Raw genomic sequence first — 21,727 nt, 5'->3', positions numbered from 1 at the left:
AGTAGTTTTGTGTTCTGAATAACTTGTGAAATAGTAAGCGAGCGTAGCACATAAAATAAGTGACGTTGAGGTTTTCCCTTTCACAAAACCTTATTCTGCATTAATAAATATATTGTTGAACGTAACGTGAATTGTTTTGTTTGGATGGTGACCTTTTCATTGCCAAAATCTGTAAATCAAATTTTCGTTGGAAACTTCTTAAAACCAATGGGTGGATTAACAGGAGAGTTTAATAATGATTATGTAAAAAAACTAACAAACAAAAAAAACTACCATTTAACCAGTATTTTCGACAAGCACTATCATTCAGCCTTTATAACGTCGGATTTTATTGTTAGGGTCTGAAGGCACCACTTGATGTTACAGTACTGCGGCTGCGCCGCTTTTTGGCGCAATTTGCGTTCTGGGGTGCTGAACCGTAGGTCATTTTACCAATAATAAACATTACATATACAGCCACAAACATTCATGACTTATTTTCAGATATATTTGAATTTACAGGTGGTTATTGTACTTTAACTTTCACAGCTGTTGAATCTTAGTCTGTAGGCTCTGTAATAATACGGAAAGCTGTGTCAAACACAGCTAACTAGCATAGCCAGCTAGCATAGACTTAAAAGTGTCTGAAAGCAAAAACTGTCATGTCCATTCATTAATTCATTGGTCATATTCATTGAATTTTAGGATTCCAGCTCATATCTTTTGAACAGCCATGATGAAAAGGAATGACCTGTCAGGCAGACCAACAGCAGGTTTGAAAGATATATTTTTTATAGCACCTGACATACAATAGAGTAGACAACAATTCACTCTAACATTCACACCTACCAAAGTAATTACTTTTAGCAGCCAAGTCAAGTAATCTTATAAGTAAAATGCGCAGAGAGAGTTGTTTTTTTGTCCTACTTTCCTAATATTGCAAGTGTAATTTGTACATTATTAATACACACATCTGTCAGATTGAAAGAGTATTATTAGTGTGAAATTTTGCTGTCTCCATGAGGCTACCTCCCTGTGCCGCTATTCAATCAGAAGAAAAGAAATCGAATTCCTTTGACATCGGCTCCCTCTGAGACTGACTTTTTTTCTCACAACGAATTCATCCCAACTACAAGCTCACCGGCACCCTGTGGTGAATCAGGTGAAGTATTCATTCAGTCTCCTTTAATCTTTACTGCAATAGTGTCAGAACACTTATTGAGTAAAAATGAATGTACCATAAACTAGGAGAGATCGCCCTTAACCTTAAGAGCCTCCTAAAACGCAGCAATGTGAGGGCATTAAATTGAATGTTACTTACCAATGTTGTTCAAAGCCTGGCTCAAAAGCAAAATCTATATTTAACAAGGTGTTTCTTGAGAATGGCTTTCTCCCCAGGTGCCTATGGGTCTTACCAGGTCTCAGGTTCCTCTTTTGATGCTCATCCAAATCACCAGTGGAACAAACAGGACATGGCACGAGCTACTCAGACGCCACAAAATGACAGCTATCGACCTGCACCAACAATGAGATCTTACACACCTATACCACATCCCTACAAAGCTGGAACTACAAAGTGGGTTTTGTTTGTAGACATTGCTGTGGTAGTTAATTCATAAACAACTTGAAAGTTGACTGTAGTCTTGAAAATAGTACCACAACAAGGCCAATATATGATATTAACATTGTGATCAATTGTTGAAAAATTGGATTTGAGTTTATTTCATTCTCAGCTCTAAGATGGGAACACCCAGCAACCCTGAGAGACAACAGGCTTCCAGATCAATTTTCTCTTCCAGACAGAACCAATACCAAACGTCTTTCAGCAGTCAGAGCGCCCCAAGCACGCAGATACCGCTTAGTGGGTTCACTCAGATGAGCCAGCAACCATCTTACAGTCCAGCCAATCCCACGCAGTTCAGATCTCTGCCTCCTCCTGCCGGACCCATCAGCGGTCCAGCTGCTCAGACACAAGACAAATGGAATTTGACAAACACTTTTGGACCGCAGAAGCCCACATTTGTGGGGAAATGGAGGGCAAATATACCCCAGATTCCACGACAAACTCAAATGGTATTATGCACATAACATGCACTAGTCAGTATGTTAAAAGTGTTTGTCTTTGTTAATATTTTCATTTGTTTTAGCAAAAAAGTGCTCCAAAAAAAGCACCGTTTGACACCTCACTCAGGATTTTGACGGCAGTCATTGAAGGCATGAAACACTGGAGTCAGTTTAAAGACAAAGTCACATATTTTTTTGAGATATTTGGTTAGTTGCGGATCACTTTTACCTTTCCTATCAACTCATAACCATGTTAATATTCCAGCATGTGCTCTCACTTCAGCTACTCTTGATTCCGCTGTCACACTTGGTCACCATGGGGCCAAGAACTTCCTGTTGAGAGATGGCAAGGAGGTCATGCAGTGTCTCTTCTATGAAAACGTGAGTTGGGAGTGCTTCATTCTGAGTGGCTGTGGCTGCTTAAAAAAATCTTGAATTAATTATCTAAAATTCTGGCCAATGGCTGCCAGTCAATAACAAGTCTTATGGTGTAGATAACAATTATTATTTTTGATCAAAACCTAAAAAATATATTTTTATATATTTCATAATGTCATAAGTGATCATCAGTGCATCCTCCATTGGACAAAATTAGCAACAACAGTCATTTTAGCAAAAAAAACTGCATTTTGTATTGTCCTCATGGACCAGATTGGACCACCTAACAGGCTGGCTCTGGCGTACGGGCCGCATACTTGACACCCCTATTCTAAACAATCTAATTTCTACAGGAGCAAGAACTGCCTCGTCTTATCCGTGGTCAAGTTCACCGTTGTGTTGGTAACTACGACCGCAACAGAGAAGTCCTGGTGTGCGTGTCAGTTCGAGCAGCCAAGCCCTCAGAGGTCAGAAACGCTCAGGAGGCCATCAAAGCCTGCGACACACACATGCGCAAACTCGTCAGATTACTTCATGAATTCTAACAACTGAACGTGAAATCGTTTGTCAAAAGGAACAGGCATGAGAGAAAATGGCGGTATTTTCACATGGTTATTGTTTTACAGTAATATATACACAATTTGATGATTTTTTTGTGTAAAATGTATAAAATGGTTTGTTATCTTAGTTCTGTAGAATGGAAATAAGAACGTGTACACAGTTGAGTTCACTTGCTTGTTTTGATTATATTATTGTGCCTGTTTTTGCAATCAATTAAATAGAAACAAATGTGACCAAAACCTTTAACTGGAAACAAAATTAAATCATTGAGTATTTTTATTACAAAGAAAACCACAGACCAGCAAAACAATGTTAACAGATTAATGCAAACACAATGAGGTAATCTCTCCAAATACAACTTCAAAAACAGGCAGTTAAGACCGACAAGATAGCAAGTACTGTACCGTCATTTTATTTACAGCGACAATGAGAGAGAAAAAAAAAGTCAAATCTACCAAAACATGTTCACCAGTGCTGAATATTTACACACAGTTTTTTTTTTTTAAGAGAAAGGGGTGAGAACAGACCTGTGCAATAACATTGGTCAGCCCCACAGTATGAGGTCCAAACAGTTCTTCACAACCTCTTTTTCAATATGGCACCCTTATAATGAGCATTTCTTGATTATCAGGTTATGGCATTATAGGGACCCAAATGTTAAAAGTTTAACCCATCCATATTTAATACAAACACTGTATGAGCACGCACACACACACACACACACACACACACACACACACACACACACACACACACACACACACTGAAAATGAAGTTTAGCTTGAAGTTCAGCTTTATGAATTGGCAGTGTGCAGAGACAGTAACTGTCTTATGGAGCATGGTAACAATTTTACCATATTTTAAAAGGACAAGTAGGACCATGAAGGAGCAGATTTTTATTTTTGCAGTAGAATAATGTGCTTGGATAAGAAAGGTTTGATTTGTACAACCTCCTACTTTACCACTTCGAAAGAGTCTTAATCAAATAGAACAAGGGTGCCAGGAAATCAGATTAGCCATTATGTTACAACCTTTAGCAACAGCAATTTAAGAGATTTTTCTCTTCAAATAATTGCCATAGATGTCTCAATCATAATTTAACTGCCGTTTTGTTCTTCAAAACAACTTCCTTTATCCTCTGAATTATTTTACTATTGTAATATCATACTGCATCAAGTAAATAAAGAAACTAATTTAAAAAAATAATACTCCAGGAGTTTTTTTTTTTCTCAGTAAAAATGATGAGATGGTGGAGATGACAACCTGATAATGGTATTGAACACTTGTCTTTGTAATATTAAAAAGGCACAAGTTGGTCACATCACATCATAGTTGACAGCAGATATTTTACCATTTACAAAGTCTTTCTTCTCATGCATTTGTTTTGACAAAATCCCCATATCTCCTCACCTTTTGCGATCGTGTTTGTCCTGAAATAAGTTGTATTTGCTGTAGACAATAGGAGATTGCTTACATTTAACAAGCGAGTTACATACACAAATAATTGAATTCCTGGAAAAGGTTGACATTTTGGACAGCACTAATGAGAAACCCACTATCTATTGTTAAATGTCTTTTAAGGAAAACACACCAAAATCAGTGTTGACTCTCCTTTGCATGATACAAAAAGTAGCATCAAGGCTCTTCTTGGTTCCTTAGTAGGCCAGAGTTCCCTTTTAGTCATTTTTAGAACCTTAAACCTAAACTCCGTTTAGTCTAGTTGTTCTTATGTACAGTTGAACTCCCCCGGGTAAACGTCCTTGAGTTTAAAAAAAGAAAAGGGCTCTTCTCGTATAATATTCCTCAGAACTTTGTTGAATAATTGATTGCTTGAGTGAAAAAAAAATACAAATCACATAGTGCGTGCAGTTCTCCAGTTCCTTTGTGCACACCATGATTTGTCTGTTTTGGAATAGTTCACATCAAGTTGACTTGTTACCAGTAAAAGGGGAACAACACGTACGAAAATGTTGCAATAATGATCACATAATTAACTGTATTGTCCCTTCAACATTGGACAATATATTCAAGAAAATGGCTGAGTTAAACCCTTCACATGATGTTAAAATTATATAAAAACTGTTTAAATAAAACACAACTGAAGTCATTTTACATATAACAGGTATGAAGACAACGAACAACAGAGCCACGTTTCCCAAACAGCAATTCTAATCAGTATCTTTAAAAATGCAGGTGTCCTTTTGTCAAAGTCAACTCAGAGAAAGCAAAAAAAACAAACTATAAAAGAGCAGGCAAAGGGGTGGGAGACAGATGCTCCTTTGGTGCATATTTGGCAAAAAAGGGCAGAAAGATGGTGAGCATCACTCCGACAATGGCCAACATGTACCCCCAGCCGATTTGGCACTCGCCGGCGTTGTAGATGTCCGAGTTTCCACAAAAGGACCTGACGAGTGAGGAGTTGAGCCCAAAGGGGTAAACCAGCAGTCCTGCAGCCATGATAAACACTGCACAGAAGGCACAGACAAGAACGCGTTCAATAGGGCACATTATAAAGCTGCTCAACAATGAGGATATTTGTCACTATAAAACATATAATAATAAACATTTAGATATGTTTAATATAATTTTTAAATGACTTCAATGTACTTTCAGGGCAATTTGTAAGCAGAAACTTAAATTGAAAAGTTGTTGGTGCTTAGAAAAGGGTATTTACTAAGTACAACACATTTAAACATTCAATAAATATCCATAATAACATCGAAAAGTACCTTTTTTTAATTGCTTCAAAAAAATGTGTGAACTGAACGTGTAGTCAACTTGACAGCCACTTGAGGGCAGTAGAGATCTTACAATAAAGGCTCATTGAGTCGAAAGTGTAACAAGTTCTCACCAGGAGTGTTTGCAGTGATTAATAATAGTACATTATTACATAATGTGAAAATGAAGTACAACTTCCATTTCCCCCCTTTTTAGCAAATCGTTGTTTAAAAAAAAAAAAAGAGGCTCAAATGCTTTCTCACTTGCCCTTCTCAAGCAGCCAGAGAACAGTTAACTCCTCCAAATTGAGTCATGTTTCATGGCCCAAAGCACACATCGCAGTTATCGACTCTGCTTCCAGCTATCATTGCCACTCTCAGTCATCCTGAGCTCAAGCTGGCTTTCCGGTTAATGTCAGGTGTCTTTGTGGTTTTTGCTATAGAGGAGCTGGTGGACTGGTAAATGTTGGTTGGGCTTGCGGTGTGAAATGTGTGCGTCGGATATCTGTTGCTGTAGTTGAAGGGAGAGCTGCTCACTGGAAACCAATTCCAACATGGAGGCTGAGTGAAATAGCATGAGTAGAATTTCAGCGCGAGAGATGAGCGGAAAAGAAAAAATAAGTGAATGTACAATCTCTTGAGAGTAGTTTGCGTGGAAATAGAAACAATAATTTTTTTTTTTTTAACCATTGTTTATGACCCTCTAGTCTAAGCTAAAGAGGAATGGACAGTGTGATGAAAGGCTGACGTGATGTGATGTGATGCAGGGAGACTGAAGTTTTCATTGCTTGTGCAACCGCATAGTACTGGATGTGAACTTGACAACCAAATAACTCCCTAAAAAAGAGGAATAAACAAAGAGGTGCTGTTGACTGTTGCCAACCTTAATTAGACTGATGAGAGAACACGAAGCTATCATAAAAGATAATGAGAGTGACTAATGGTGAGTTGTATTCCTACTAGAATGCTGTCCTTCAGATGGAACACTGCATGTTTAATTTATTCATTAATTTATCATACATATTACAATCTCTCAAGAGGAAATTCAACATAAATGTATTTGTGGACAATATTACACATTTGCTTTACCCTCCCCCAACTACTTCATCCACCTGTGACTCCATCACATTGAGCATGGTAATAGGTTTTTTTTTTATAGAAAGATATTTGTGTACCGCAGCACTCGAGAAAATCAAAATTTCAATCATAAACACACAGCACTGCAACACAGTCAGTCATGACAGTCAAGCCTCCAACCAAATGAACTAAATTAACCTTGAATCTCATTCTTAGTGGTGAAGCGAGAAATGGAAAGCTGCTGCGCAAGCTGGTCAAGCAGGTTCACTGCAGCGAGATGGAGATCGAATGAGTTTGTGGCGCAGGAAGATGTGTGATAACCCGGCGACCATGCGTGACACTGAATCAATTTCATCTTACATAGTAACTGGTTCATACAAAAACCTCAAACCACCAAAATGATAGGATTACTTATGTGTCACACACATGTGAAGGCCTGAGGGCATCAATAGAAACTGTAAAATCTCTGGAGCTTCCTCCTATGACCTTATATATATTTTTTCATATCATCATGTATATTACTTTTGAAAGCTGGGGATATGGCATCCTATGTCCCAGTCCAAAGAAAGACACCTGTCTAGACAACTACTTGCTACCACCATAACCTTGTATTGAAGGAGAATGATCCACTGTTGGAACAATACCATATTGTACAATCTCTGCAAGGATCTGAAAAAAGGCTGGCAGTTTATTTAACAAACATGCTGTCTTGAGTGTGCCCTTCAATAGATGGCATGTACTTTGAAGTGCTTTATAATGAGTATAGCAGGCACAGCTGTACAAAGACAATCAAAAATAAGACAGAGTACATGTTTTAAGACGTGCAGCTATGTGAAATATAGAGTATAACAGAAAAGAATATTTTCTTGTTTCCTCAGACAAATGGAGACCAGGTCCATTCGGATAAGAATATGCAGATATGGTAATGAACATTAATTATTATAGAAGAGATAGAGAATCAATTCATATAAATCGAAAACGATGAAAAAGTATCTTTTTTTAAAATTAATTATTATAGAAGAGATAGAGAACCAATTCATATACATTGGGAACAACATGAAAAACCGTGTGTGTCATGATCTGCATTTTTTTGTTGATTTTGTTGCTTGCTAAGGGAGCTGGAGGAAAACATACTACAGTATACATATGCAAAATTTGGGCTTCTTTAAAAGAAACATTGGTCTTGGACCGTGCAGCCGTAGAAAAACTAGATTAACATCAAAGTACTGTTTGTGCACGTTTATCATCCTGAAACTCATGACAAGGAACACGTAGGACATTGCTGAGAAGTACTGCTTGATTACAAAACTGAGCCTCGAGCTGTACATTACAGCTACTGTTTTTCTCTTCTTCATTTCACCTTCTTCTTTCCGTTATTGGCTTCACAGCTAGCAGCTACCATAAATAACACAGGTGAGTTGTTCTCTGTCTTTACCACCATGCTGATAATAATAACAAACCAGATGTGATCTAGAGCGCTGTTCTAAATTAGATGCTGATTTACAGCAACAGCCTGGAGGAGTAAATGCAACGTGACCCACATACACAAATATACTAAATGGACAAAATGCACATGTTAATTTGTTAATTAATCAATCAATCAGCTGTTGAGTTGCAAACGACTAGGTATTTTCCCCACAGACACTTTCCATTGGAATTACAATAATTGGAATTCATGGAAATGTTCAGGACTATGGAAATATACTACATAGTAGGGGTGTGAGTTGCCTAGTACCTGGCAATTCGATCTGTATTACGATTCATAGGTCACGATTCGATTCAATACCAAGTCATCCCGATACGAATCTATAAGTTGATTATTGCGATTTATTTATTTTTACTCAAATTTAGAAAACACCAATGAGGAAACTTGTACATGTACACTGTAAGATTTGTATGATTTTTTTAAATTTTTATTTACTTTATTTACAGGCTTATAACTGTGAGCCACTGCATTTAGCAAACAATCTGTTGCAATCTGTTTCATGTTTGAACAGCATTGAAATAAAATTTTAAGGCTTAATGTTCCATTAATATAACATTTATGTTTAATGTGTGAACCCTAACCCTAAAATTATGTTTGAACATCGATCCGGCCGCATATCAAATCGATTCGAGAATTGTGCGCTGTAATAACGCGATATATTGCAAAATTGATTTTTTTTTTTTTTTTTTACACCGCTACTGCATAGCTACAAAATTGCAATTCAGCTGTGGTTAATGTTTGATTAAGCAATTGTAGTAAAGCTTTACATGTAAAAAAAATTAAAAGATTTCTTTGTTCCATTGAACTTTTTTTTTTCTTTTTCTTTGAGAGCTCAGTATTATTCATTCGGCAGTCAACATGTCATCATCATCGCTCTCTTTTTGTGTGTGTGTGCATGTGAGTTTGTGCTCTTTAATTCACGTGAAACCAGTTATAAATCCCAGACCCTTAACCAGATACTTCAGAGTCCCACTATAGTCGTGAAGTTGTCAGGAGACCAGAGGAAGGATCAAAGGAAAGAAAGCTGAAACAAAGTGGAATCAACCAGCACCACCTACCACCCACAGAGTTACAAAACCAGAATCTTTCACCGACCCCAGAAACATCTAAATTCCAACAGATTAGGGAGGCCTCGAGAGACTAGAGGAAAGACTAAAGAAAGAAAGGATAGATGAAGCAGAGTGAGAGAGTGTTGGAGTTTCAGTAGATACTGATGTGGTGAATCTGGAATGCTTGAGAACCTCCACCAAGAAGGGAGCCGTTGACCTCGGTCCGACAAGGTAAGCACAGTCCCCAAATGTTTTCATCATTTGAATGTACAGGACAGTAATCACTGTCTTAATCAGACCTTGCCTAGAGTTAAATGAAAAATATGAAACAATGCCATTTGGACTCTAATTACTGTATTTCCAGGAGGTGTTGTGTGACTGTTCCACACTAATAGCATAACAAAGAACATCATATTTGTGACATGTCTGAAGGAAATTGCCTTTTCACTGGCCTTACACAGATACTATTTCAATTTGTCTATCTATCCACAGGTGAATGGAGATGGAAAGGGATCATTTAAGTGCCTCGCACAGCCACAGTGCACATATTTCTTCTTAAAGTCCAGTATGACAACATGAAACCAGAAGTAATGTGGTGGATAGGACATTGTACTGACTCAAAGGACATACAAAAGATGAACCAACTATGCAGACTAACTGAAACAGATGGTCCCCTAAAGTTCTGGATCCAAATGTTCATCTGGTCTGAGCACCTCTCTTTTCGACCTCAATATTGGCTGAAGGTGAGTAATGACATCAGCATAGGTACGGAAAGTTTTAAAGTCGTTAGGAGTTAATCTCCTCTGGTGATAAATCTCAAGGTGGTAATCTGTGACCTGGCGGAGCATGGGCACAAACAGCAGGGATTTCATCCTAATGTGACATGCTCTAGTCTGCACACAGCCATGATAATTAAGATCAGTGAGCCTCTGGGAAATTAGGCTAATGACAATTGTACAAGTACCTTCGTGTTCCAGAACGAGAGCGTCAAGGTGGTCAAGTACACAGAGGTAACTCCTGTGTTTACTTTGAAAGAGTGAAAGGAACAGAAAAATTGAGTTAATAAGATTCAGGCAAATGTAGAAAAAGTGAAAAAGGACATTTTATCATCTACAGTTAAACCCGACATGATTGTACCATGATTTTATGGTAATCTTTCAGCTAAAACCCAGAAGATATTTTTCTCACGCATGGATGATAAGTTGGGTTTGCAACATCCATAAATTAAAGTTTGCATGCTTACTTATCTTGCGAGCACAACTTAGTGCACCTTCTGTATCTCGAGTATGCAATTTTGAGTTCCACCTGAGCCTTTCATTTACAGATTTTTGGGGGCATGCTGACATGTATTTTTGCTCCGCCACAAAAAAATAAAATACAAAAAAGGCCACAGAGCGGTTTTTGGGGACCTCTGCTTTAAGTAACTTGAGCGCCCAACAACCATTACTGAAAAATGCTAAACTTTCATGATTGGTTGGGTCACGCTGAAGCTCATAGAATATATATATATATATATATATATATATATCAGATGACCTTGAGGTCTGTACACATGCACAGCCAGAGTGGGGAGGGTGGTGGCGGTGGACTGGGGGACGAGGAAAAGAAGACGAGGAGGAAATAAAATACAGAGTGATAGAAGAGATTAGCAGGGCAATAAAAAGGCCTCTGTTATCTTTAGAATGAGCAGGTCTGCCTGTGGACTGGTCAATCACAGCTCAGTAATTGGTCTGTTTATCACAGAGTCACTCAGACTGCCGACTGGACTGTCACGTAAACACAAACGACACATTGGAGAGGGAAAATGCTTGGTTAGACAACAAACAATTTGTACACCACCAGTGTTTGAAATAATACTACTATTGGGAATATAGCATCCTTGCTAGCTACCGTCAAGCTATTATATAATAGGGTCCCCATTCAGAACAGGCATACTTTATCATGAACAGGTTGTATTATGTATATTTGTACATAAATTTCATACTATAAATCCTAATGTTGTTTCTTGCGCTAAGAGGGATAATTGATTGCTAAAAACAGGTTGAGTGCAACAAATGTGTTGTACTGACAACTGCTCCAAGTGCATGCTGAGGCATCTGAACTCTGATGGCAAATCTCCATCCTGGGAGCACTGTAGCGATGATGACACATGAATCTCACACGCTGCATCCAATCTATCAACTTAATTACTTCCATTTCCATATCGCCATCTTTTTTATACTGCAAATTAATTCAAAGCTCAGACAAATCGCTTGTCCTTGACTCCCTTATTCCTTATGAGGCAACCCACGGCACACGTGCGGTTTGTGTCAATGTGCAACCTAACCAAACCTAATCTGTAGCTCAATCCATCTTGCCCTCACATATTGAATTAGCATGGGAGACGGGGTACTTCACATGCATGGATGGTAAAATAAATAATAGTACTACTTGAGAGAAAGTGGCAATTACATTGAAGCCACCAATCAAGTGGGTAGAGCAAACAATCCTTGTTGAAACAATAAAATAAATAAGCAAACAAACAAAGAAGAACGTTTTATATGTTTGTGTGTATGTCAATGGCGGGCCTTCGTGTGTGACATTTGAGCTTATCATGTTGGCAGCCTTTGGCCCTAGGCTAAAATAAACAGTCAGGTTCCATAACCATCTCAGGCCAAATCAAGAATGTCAGTTGTGACCACTGGCACGACATGCATTGGCATTCAAGTTTACATCTGTGGACCAAAGGTGACGTCCAGTATACATGTAGAAGCTAACAACAACAACATGCACTGTCGTGATTGTGTTATACAAATAGCTATTTCACACAGTAGCAAATAGGTTTGTGCTGAAAAGGTATGCAATGGCAGCACCTAGTGTTGCACCAGTACCAGTAGACTGCCGTATCATGAATTTTAGGGAATTTTCCAAGTTTTTATACTTATAATTCGTCACTTGGAAATACATGCTCCAGAAGCGCTCCAACTCTATATACTGTACAGGTATATATTCCCGATTCCCGCATAGTCATAGATAGCAAAGTGAAAATATGAAGCCATCGTGTCACGTGAATTCTGACATTACATGGAAACCTTTACAAACATTCCATGTTGCTGTAGTGAGGTGGAGTGTGTCGTTGGTGTGGGTGGGGGGTTTGGTTTGAGCAGCAACATAATGAATCCCTACAGGAGATGTAGGGGGCCTGCTGGGCTTCTGTAATGAAGTTCTTCCCAGCCAACACTCCCTGACCCACTGGCATTAAGGAAAAATGGAAAACCATTACCTTCAGCTTCCACAACCTCGGACTAGAAGCAGACGTGCACACGTGCGTGTCAGTGATCTCTTTGCTTGGCGCACGATGTATGAGTGTTCTGAATTTGCCCCACGCAAGCCAGCGTCTCGACTCTGTGGCAGACGTGCTAACCACGAGGTCACCCTGCTGCTTCATATGATATGTCAACTGTAAACTAAGGAGCCACAAACAAATCTACCTCAATTTCTTCTCAGCAGACAAATAGCCTCCATTTCTCTTCAGATCAATGACGTGCTTTCAGACCTCTAAATGAGGGCTTAGGTGACCAAGACAAAAAGATGGCCTGGGTGCGTAATAAAGACGACCACTGAGACACGAGGGAGCGAAGCGCTAATGTGGTGAAAGCACTTCCTTGGTTACAGCTGACTTGATTAGGATAGCTGCAAAAGCACACATGCACAACATTAATTAACAAGATTAATTTACGTAATGGTCTTTCAGGTGTGATTTGAAAGTGCCATAATACATAATAAACTCGATAACTAAATAGCTACAATAGCAAACAAACATTAAAGACAAGCTGCTGCTGCTAAAGTGGCTAATTTCGTTAGAGCCATTTCATTTTTTTAAATAGACTGTGATCTTATATACTGAATGTAAAATAACATGAAATCACTGTAACTGTGAAAATACAATGTTTTTGCCCCCCCCCCCCCCCCAAAAAAAAACATTCATTGTTAAAATATGTTCACAAATGAATCTTAATTTCACAAATGTTTGTCTGTTATTTAAGGGAATAAACTGTAAAATGCAGGATAAACTGAGGGGGGGGGGGTTAAATTACTGAGAAATTGAATAGTAAAAATGTGTGATTTTATTTTACGATAAATTCTTTGTCAATTACTGTAATGTCCTAGATGTCCTACTGTAATGTCATTGACATGGTATTAACATTTATTTTGAAAGGACATCCAACATTCAGAGCAAAGAATTGGATGCTGCCTCTGCTTTGGGCCATCAGCACAACAACTATGCCGGAAGGGTGCCCAGGGCACTAATGAATGACCGACAAGCTAAATTTTGTAAAATGCCCACCTCTGATAGTTGAGTTTTCAGAGTTGAATAAATACTAGGTTTTGAAATCAATGAATATAATCTGTATTCTTTAACACATCTATTCAAATTTTACCACAGATTTCTGATCACCTATCACATGAGAACATGTATATTAAGCGAGTATTGCCAAAAACGTGCTGATTCAACCGGGATGGTAAACCTATGCTAACACCAAACTTCACGTGACATAATCTGTGCAAGGCTAAGTGGACAGTGTGCAAAACCGAATGGAAAAATAACTCAGCACATCTTAATAACAAAGCCACGCAGATTTGAAGGCGGTGCTCAAAAGTGACATGACGTGACAAGATACAATAACATGCACAAATCCTTTTACGCACAATGGCCCTGAAATTCATATAAAATCTGTGCCGGGCTCCCTGGTGTCAAACTGCAATCAGCTCATTGTAAACTATGAAGCGGCTTTGCTTTGTCACTTAGCAACAGCAGGACATCTGCACAGTTGCACTCAACAATTTATTTTCAGTCAGATACATATACGGTGAAAGGGAGAATGCTGTCTAATTTGACAGGCATCACTTTAATGACCTGTAGCCTTGGTGTTGGACCAAAGATGACAAAAGCATCGCAAAGAGCCAGCAAGGTCTCTGGAGTCAAGTCTGTAGAGTGATATGCGGATGTTCTTATTATCAAGAAACCAATTACCGTGGCTAATAATAACTAGCCAATGCAGTTGAGATAAATGAAACATAAAATAAAAGGCCCTCGAGTGAAACGCTGACATCCATTCATGGCACCTCACTTTGCCTCAACAGAACATTATGGCACTGCAGGAATACTGAATAGCATATCATGAGAATAACCATGACACTTTAGTCACAAAATGTCTAATTGTCCATTAGCATGCTCTAAAAGCTGCCACGAGACCAGCGGGTCTCTCCTCAGCGATCCTCTGAGCTTGCGCGATACTGACTCAAAAGAGCCTCAGCGAGGCGTCAGCCTATCAAATGTCTCGCAGCAGTGGGATTCCAAATCGTCCTGCAAGCCTCCATTCACGGCTTCTTCCAAATTTGTACGTCAACGACAATACAAGTTTAGAGTAATCCATATGTACAGCATATAAACAATAGACTCTTGCTAAAGCCAGATTTTACAAATGTACACAAAACAAGACAACAGTGTGCAATTTGGTTTTATGTACGGATTGTGTTACCCGTCACAAGTAATTTTCCTCCCCCTCTGTTTGTGGATAATTAAGCAGTTACATTTTGCGCCTATCTTGACTAATGGGAAGAGACACTTTGTGCATGAAATCATTGTTATAATTGGCACCGATTATGCAAATCTACTTTTCAGTCAAACTTGCACAATGTCCTTGAAATAAGTGTTGCCTTTATTTTGTGCTGCAGCCAAAAAGAAGGCTAGCAAGGCTGCCCGCCACCTGCCAGTAACATTCAAGCATACCAAGCCATGATTGTCACCTATAATAGGCGGCATCAAGTCGAAGGCTGCCTCGCTCTGCTCCGCCTTCTTGCTTCAGCTCAACCGCTGCCGACAGATTAAAGACTGGACATCCGTTAAGTTTGACATTGCTATCGATGTGGCTTATGGATTGCGCGATTTATTTTTTGATGAATTTGGAAAACAGATACTAGTGGAAAACGAATACTGACTATAGAAACATCTTAAATGCTGTGGGTCTACTTTGCATTTTCTCAGAGAAATCCCCTCTTCACCTAACATTAATCGTTTTTTGTGCCTAAAAACCTTGTATAACCTAAATGTCACAATATAAAGGAATGTACTACAGTAGCATGCAAACGTACGCCATCAATAGATCCGTAGTGGACAATAAATAGTACAAAGTATGACGAATGTTATTAGCAGAATTGTGCAAAAGATACAAGACTGAAACTTTTCGAGCATTTGATCATGGGCCAACAAATTTGGACAAAGATGCAGATACAGAAATTTATTGCGTCTATTTGAGTCACTATGACATCAGTGGATCTAGAATCAAAATAGCACACCTGCCTATTGATGACGCCTTTTGTAATCTTTTGTGAATGAGCAAGTAGCTTGCTAACTAATAAACAGATTGACAAAAAGCTTTACTCACCAAAAACTGTAAGGTTGTCTTTTAAATTTTTTATTTTTTTTTACTGTCTTCGTATAGTATACTCTAATTTGCCATGAATGTTTCAGACCCACCCACAATGCAGATAATAGTCTAGGGAGAAAAAACTACCACAATCAGCTCTTCTTACTACAGTCTTACTACAGCTAATCAGGGGAATTTTGCTTATCAGGATGGATGGATGGAGGGTAAGCTGTGGAGAAAAAAAATTGCGTGCACCATCTGCTTTGGCAGCCAACTGCCCACACTAGGCCACGTCCCTGCTCCAAAGATGGAGAAAACTGATGATTCTGAATGCTGCAGATGCCCGTCAATCCAGATGTTGCCTGTTGGCAATGTCTCATGAGCAGATTCACGAGCCTCCCCGAGCCCGCAGCCTTGGCTTGTGAGCCGCTTTAGCCATGCACGGTTTCAAGTCAACGTGCCACCTTTACTAATTGATCGACGCCATCTTAAACATTGGGGGGCATTTCACCCTGTTCCTGCTATTTCCATTCCCGTATTTATGGATCAAAACACGGACTTAAGCCCGTTTCCATCTGTTCGTCTTTTGCGAATATTGAGAGGGGACTCTGCTGCTGTAGGTGGCGGTATACACCATAGAGATGCGATCCACCAGTAATTTAAAAGAAGAAGAAGAAGGCCAGGAAGCGACTGCACCATGCAATGACGTTGTATGAGTTTGTTTTTGTAATTCTTGATAAACCGTAGCGTTTCTTTGCTATTTTCCATCTAAAATAGCATTAATATTCGCTTCTATAAATAATTCCAGAAAGATTTCTGTTTCGTCGTCTTCCCAAACATACCTTACTTTATCATCCAACATTGCTTTGGGACTACAAACGTACCTATGACGTAATATCCGGTCAAAACGTGTATATGACGGTTATTCGCAAAACCTGTTTTCATAGTCAAAATTCACATTTTCCTTTTTTCGATACGCTTCAAAATCCACCGCCTCTAAGCGTAAAAATGTTTTTGCTAATTTTGGGCTCTTTTTCAAATTTCTAGCCTTTCCATTCCGTTTTTATTTTCGCTTTTCTTGAAAATTAAAAAAAAAAAAAAGGAGCAAACCCAACTAATGACAAATCCAAACCAAAATCGCACGTCCTCTTAATATTCCTAATGGACCTCCACAAAGGCTAGACCAAGAGGTCAGGAGGGGGTTTCAGGCACTTTCTTTATTAGAGTCCTAAAATGGAGACCCCATTGGCCATTAGGATGCAGTGTGAAGCCTGGGAACATTATGATGATCAGTTGTATGAGTAATAAATGTCACACAGGCAAATTCTGTCTGCTGATACAATAAGCCTGTTAGTATGAGGTACTGTATCTTGACTTTAACATTGCAGATTGAATGTCGACTGTTGCATTTGTGTGCCCGCCTAGCGCAGTTTCTTGTTCTTTGTAAAAGCTAATTAGGTTGGGATGTCTACAAAAGGTATTCAACGGACTCTAAATTGATGAAGCCCATCCCTGTTAAAACATTTTCCTTCTCCTCTTTTGACTACAACCAGCAAGGAGTGTCTCTTTGTCTGGCCTTCTGCATTCAGCTTGCTGGTTGTACACGTACACACACACACACACACACACACGACAATCATCACTCTGTGTCAAGAGCCGAGATGATACCTTTCATCTGCTGCCTAAGCTGACATGAAACGCAATAGTGTGTTATCGAGCATCTCAGATGCCCCAGATTGCTCACTTGGAAAACGGAATTCGTGGGGATCCCAAATGGAAAACAACTAAACAAATGCAGATGACGATACAGTGCAGTGAAATCCCAAACTGCTCGTATGGAACACTTTGGCACAGCACTTTTCATTTTATGTAATTGCTGATAGGAGCTACGTAATTAAAAACTGTATTTCAGTACTAAAAGTGTTTTAAACCAAGAGCAGTGTTTTAGAAGCCAAGGTTTGAAGTATAGTAAATGTGTTCTATTAAGTATTGTAACTGCTTCAATTTGGAATAAATGAGATGTGGTTTACAGGCAAATTAACAGCTGTAATTTTCACAATGGTACAATTTCCAGGGAACACAAGTTGCTTTGGCTGCTCTTTTAAAGTCTGAGGACATATCTTATACTGAGGTAGCTTCTAAATGGAAAGCCAAGTTCAACTATAAGATGGGAAAACCAAGGTATGATATATTTTTCGTGCTTATCTGATCCCACAGTCTGTGGTTTACAGTGTTTTTCGGCAAATATTGGTTCACAGATTTATGAGGCAACTACCTGCAAATGGAAGTTTGACTTGTTTATTTTCATATATTTTAAAATGAAAAAACAAACCTCGAAATAACATTTCCAAACACACAATAAAAACAATAAGTGAGCCTTATGCTCACTCTTATCATAAATTATTCCCAAGTGACAATGCGTAAGATTGAGTGCCATCTAGTGGTGAACTATTAGAATACAGAAAAAATTAAGCAAGCACACTGTGGTGCCTCAGAAAGACCACACTCCCCTTCATAAATTATTACCAATTAATATATGGCGTGACTGAGCGTGCGAGCGAGCAGCCCGGCAAGCATGCAGGAGCTAGCGAGAGCGGCGAGCAAGAGTGACTAGCAAGAACTCGCTGAAGCGGCTTACAAGAGCGGCTAGCAGGAGATGGTGGCAAAAGCTAGCAAGAACAAAGCAGAGGGAGACAAGCGGCAGGAGTCCAAACAAACAAAAAGTCCTAACAGACTACTTTTGAAAAGTAGTCCGACGGCTCTTGCCAAGCTTATCGGAAAGTTGCTAGCCACTAGATGCTAACACTGGCAACAGGCGCCATATGTCAATGTCAGCGTAATTAATTAGTTTTTGTTTAGTGTCTTTAATTAGCGACTGAGCATGATTTCAGGATGAAAATGTAAGCATACCAAGGCATTGATGTCCATGTGTTGTTTGGTAAGCTAAGGTTTATTTTGAAATTGACCTTCTCAGCATATGTGTTTCTGCGGCTAGCTTGACTGTCTTCTTGGATACGGCTGTTTTCCCAAAATGCCATCATAACCTCTGTTAAACGTATCAAACGTTGCAAAATGGATCATAGCTAGCTGGAGGATTAGCTCAATATAAATGATTGGTCTTCACCTGAGGAAGACATTTTTAAATTTCTGTCTCAGTAGGTGAAAAGTGCCTGAGTTCAATGGTCTAATGGGAAGCTTGAAATGAGGCTTAAACGCGGCGGTTGCTCGTGAGCTGCACTGTTTACAACATTCACAGCCTCTTATTATAGCTATTAGTACGCATGACCTGCTCTTGATATCCAGGCGGTGTTAACGTGAGGTTAGATTGATGATGATGACGTCTGATGTGGGTTGACAATGAGGGCTTCATTTCCATAATGGATCTTCAGAGGCTTTTTGATGAGCTGTTGACAGAGGAGAAAACAACAAGTGTCTTCCATTTCTGAGTAATGGAAGAGCAGTAAATGAGCCAATCCCACAAATGACTCCATAAGCACTTTGTTTAATTTTTCGCTCTCCTTCCCGCGCTAACACATTGTAGCAAACGGAGCAGAAGTTTGAAGGATCCTACTTACAGCGACAACTATCTAATCTAAAGCTTTCTGTCACAGAGGACAACGCTTTGTCTGTCTCGCACACACACTTACAAACACACTCATGCTTACACAGCCCTCCCCAGTAGCACACACCTTCGAGTTTTTACTGCCACAGAGCAACGGGCTAGATGAGATCCCCGCACAGCTTAACATCTGGGCGCTTTGCCGCTGATGCCCTCATAAATAAAAGATAACTTCTGCCTGCTGCGCTCAGTCGCACTCATATAAATCATGTATATGGATTTTCACTTGGCTTTCATTCTCTTGCAGTCTCAACCCCCATGCCTTTATTTTTGAGCCCTTTTCTATAATTCTCCTTTGCTGTCTTTTTGCCGTTTTACAGCCAGGATGTGAAGTCTGCTAGACAAAGGGAGATTGCAGTTAATTAGAAGCTTCGATTTTGGGAAGAGAGGCAAGCGAGCCCTTGTCTTTCTGCAATTCAACATTAGCGCCAGGTTGCAGGTTTTCTAGGTTTACGTAGTTTGACGTCAATTGACGTTATTGGCGGTACACAGTGGGCGTGTCCTTAATGTCAATCAATGTTTTTGGCGGTTAAAGAGCTAATAATCGCTAATGGCATGGCCTTGAAAGAAAACATATTGGCCTATTGCAGATTCCATTGTTTAATAGAAAAACTTCATGCCAACCACAGTTTCCATCATTAAATATGTTTTTTTAAGCATCAAAGGACTATTAAAGAAGCCCACTCTGCACAATATGCAGCAAGCGGCTCTTGATTTAGCGTTATGGTGAGTTATTAATGAACCTTATTTGTTTTGTGGCGCCTCACTGCTTACTGCCTTGTTGCGTTGGGGCATTTTAGAGGGATGCTACTAATATCGTTTTATAAAAATGTGGCTTCACACTTATTGTTATTACTATAAAAAAAAAATCCCCAAAGTACCCTTTTTTATGATGTTTGTGCTGGTAGTACATGCGCATGAATACGTTCACGCTCAATGAGCATGAAGACATTTATTTTACTTTGTACTATAAAATTCATACTCATCAAAGGTACATTTATTTTTAACAATCTAAGTAATGCTAGCATGTACAGTAGGTGAGACAGATCGCACAAGTGGCCACTTCCAGCTTCAGGTTCCGTACTGGGACCACTGAGTTTATGTCCTGATGGCTAATGAACAGTCGAATGGTCGGTTGATGGGTTTAATCCCAAAAGAGAGCAAGAACAAATCAACTTGAAATAAAGAGAACGCCTAATTATGTTGCGGCTCCTCGGGCTGATGATAAAGGATAATTAAATTTTTTATATTCCTCTCGCCATGGCCGAGTACATTTGCTCAGATGTGGCAATGTAACCTTTAATGAACAGTGTGTGATTGATGAGGCGGCTCGCTTTCCCTTTCCAAATGATTACCGATCACTGTTTCCCCTCCTTATGTGCTCAGACACATGAAAACAAGCCTGCATGTCTATGGGACACTTGAAAAAGGACAGCATCTCGTAGACCCTCATTACTCATAACATCAGATATGAGGATGAAGACAGAATATAATTAAAGAAAAAAAGAGTAGGGGCCTCGGCTTTATCCATCTGCGGAATGAGATGCATCCACAATGACAGGAGTGTCAGCTCCAGGCAATACTGGACCATATCTGTCGTTTGAGATGCAGCCACTGAGATGTCGCCCGTGTTTGATAGTTGTCTTGTTGTCGAGAACAAACAATGCAGAAAGGAAATGGGCAGCTAAGCAAATACACGCAGTACTTGGCAGACAAGAGGAAATTGCACTTGATTTCCTCACGTCAATATAAACTAGCAATATTAGGAGATTCAAATGTTTAATTTTTAATCGCATGACTTCAATAGTTAACTATTAATCACTTTTTTTTAATCTGTTCTTAAAGTGCAATAAAATGTACAATAAAATATTTTTTCTCTTGTTAACATAAAAGTAGAAAAAATGTTTAACTAATAGAAATGGCTGCATCATTTAGTCATTGATATAGTAATTTCATAATAATTTATCAAATTGAGTTAACATTAAAACGAAAAAAAAAACACAAGTGTGATATTGATTTGTGTTGGGGTCATTTTTCTGCCACTAGATGGCATAATTGCATTTGTAAAACGGTGACAGCTCAGTGCATTTTTCTTTTCATAATAACTCATTCACTTCCAGCCATTTTCACTGAAGCAATCCCCTTCACTCCCAGCTGTTTTACTGGATTTTGACTGATTTGGCAAGGCCCACAGAATATTGTGTTCTATTGCTATAAAAACATGGAACCTACCAAAAGAAAGAGTCTCTTCTATCATTGGCGAAAAAAAGTATATTTCCATTTTGCGGCAATTAGCATTGGAAAATAGCTAAGTTTCATAATTATTCACAACTTTATTCAGAACTGTGAGTAAATTAGCTTTTTTTCAACATGGCCCTGGTTGATCT

The 21,727-nt window shown here is 39.0% G+C and overlaps 2 protein-coding genes across 3 annotated transcripts in view; one reads left to right on the top strand and one right to left on the bottom strand.

Annotated features, from left to right (window-relative positions):
* The first annotated feature begins 367 nt into the window (after nucleotides 1–367).
* On the top strand, nucleotides 368–3,245 carry spata22 (spermatogenesis associated 22). Of its 2 annotated transcripts, none has more exons than XM_077546753.1 (8): nucleotides 368–418; nucleotides 685–752; nucleotides 1,004–1,141; nucleotides 1,378–1,555; nucleotides 1,779–2,052; nucleotides 2,127–2,250; nucleotides 2,327–2,424; nucleotides 2,775–3,245. In XM_077546753.1, the coding sequence occupies exons 2-8, from the start codon at nucleotides 713–715 to the stop codon at nucleotides 2,964–2,966; spliced, it is 1,044 nt and encodes a 347-aa protein (XP_077402879.1). In that variant the 5' UTR covers nucleotides 368–418; nucleotides 685–712; the 3' UTR covers nucleotides 2,967–3,245. The 2 variants fall into 2 exon arrangements, with proteins under 2 accessions (XP_077402879.1, XP_077402878.1); XM_077546752.1 differs by having other exon boundaries at nucleotides 1,713–2,052.
* Nucleotides 3,246–3,259: 14 nt separating this feature from the next.
* lhfpl7 (LHFPL tetraspan subfamily member 7) overlaps nucleotides 3,260–21,727 on the bottom strand; it is a 64,465-nt gene continuing 45,997 nt past the window's right edge. The window contains exon 3 of the mRNA XM_077546755.1: nucleotides 3,260–5,447. Within this exon, the coding sequence (XP_077402881.1) occupies nucleotides 5,221–5,447 (227 nt within the window). The 3' untranslated portion in view covers nucleotides 3,260–5,220. The remainder of the gene's footprint in view (nucleotides 5,448–21,727) is intronic.

Source organism: Vanacampus margaritifer, chromosome 16 (genome assembly GCF_051991255.1).
Source record: "Vanacampus margaritifer isolate UIUO_Vmar chromosome 16, RoL_Vmar_1.0, whole genome shotgun sequence".
NCBI lineage: Eukaryota > Metazoa > Chordata > Actinopteri > Syngnathiformes > Syngnathidae > Vanacampus > Vanacampus margaritifer.
This window is presented reverse-complemented; position numbering and strand designations above follow the sequence as displayed.

Excerpts from the sequence above, each read along its gene's own strand:
- spata22 (XM_077546752.1), top strand. The coding sequence starts at position 713 with ATGATGAAAAGGAATGACCTGTCAGGCAGACCAACAGCAG. Across the intron at positions 753-1,003 it reads GTCAGGCAGACCAACAGCAG|GCTACCTCCCTGTGCCGCTA; the intron begins GTTTGAAAGATA and ends TGTCTCCATGAG. Across the intron at positions 1,556-1,712 it reads TACAAAGCTGGAACTACAAA|CTCTAAGATGGGAACACCCA; the intron begins GTGGGTTTTGTT and ends TTTCATTCTCAG.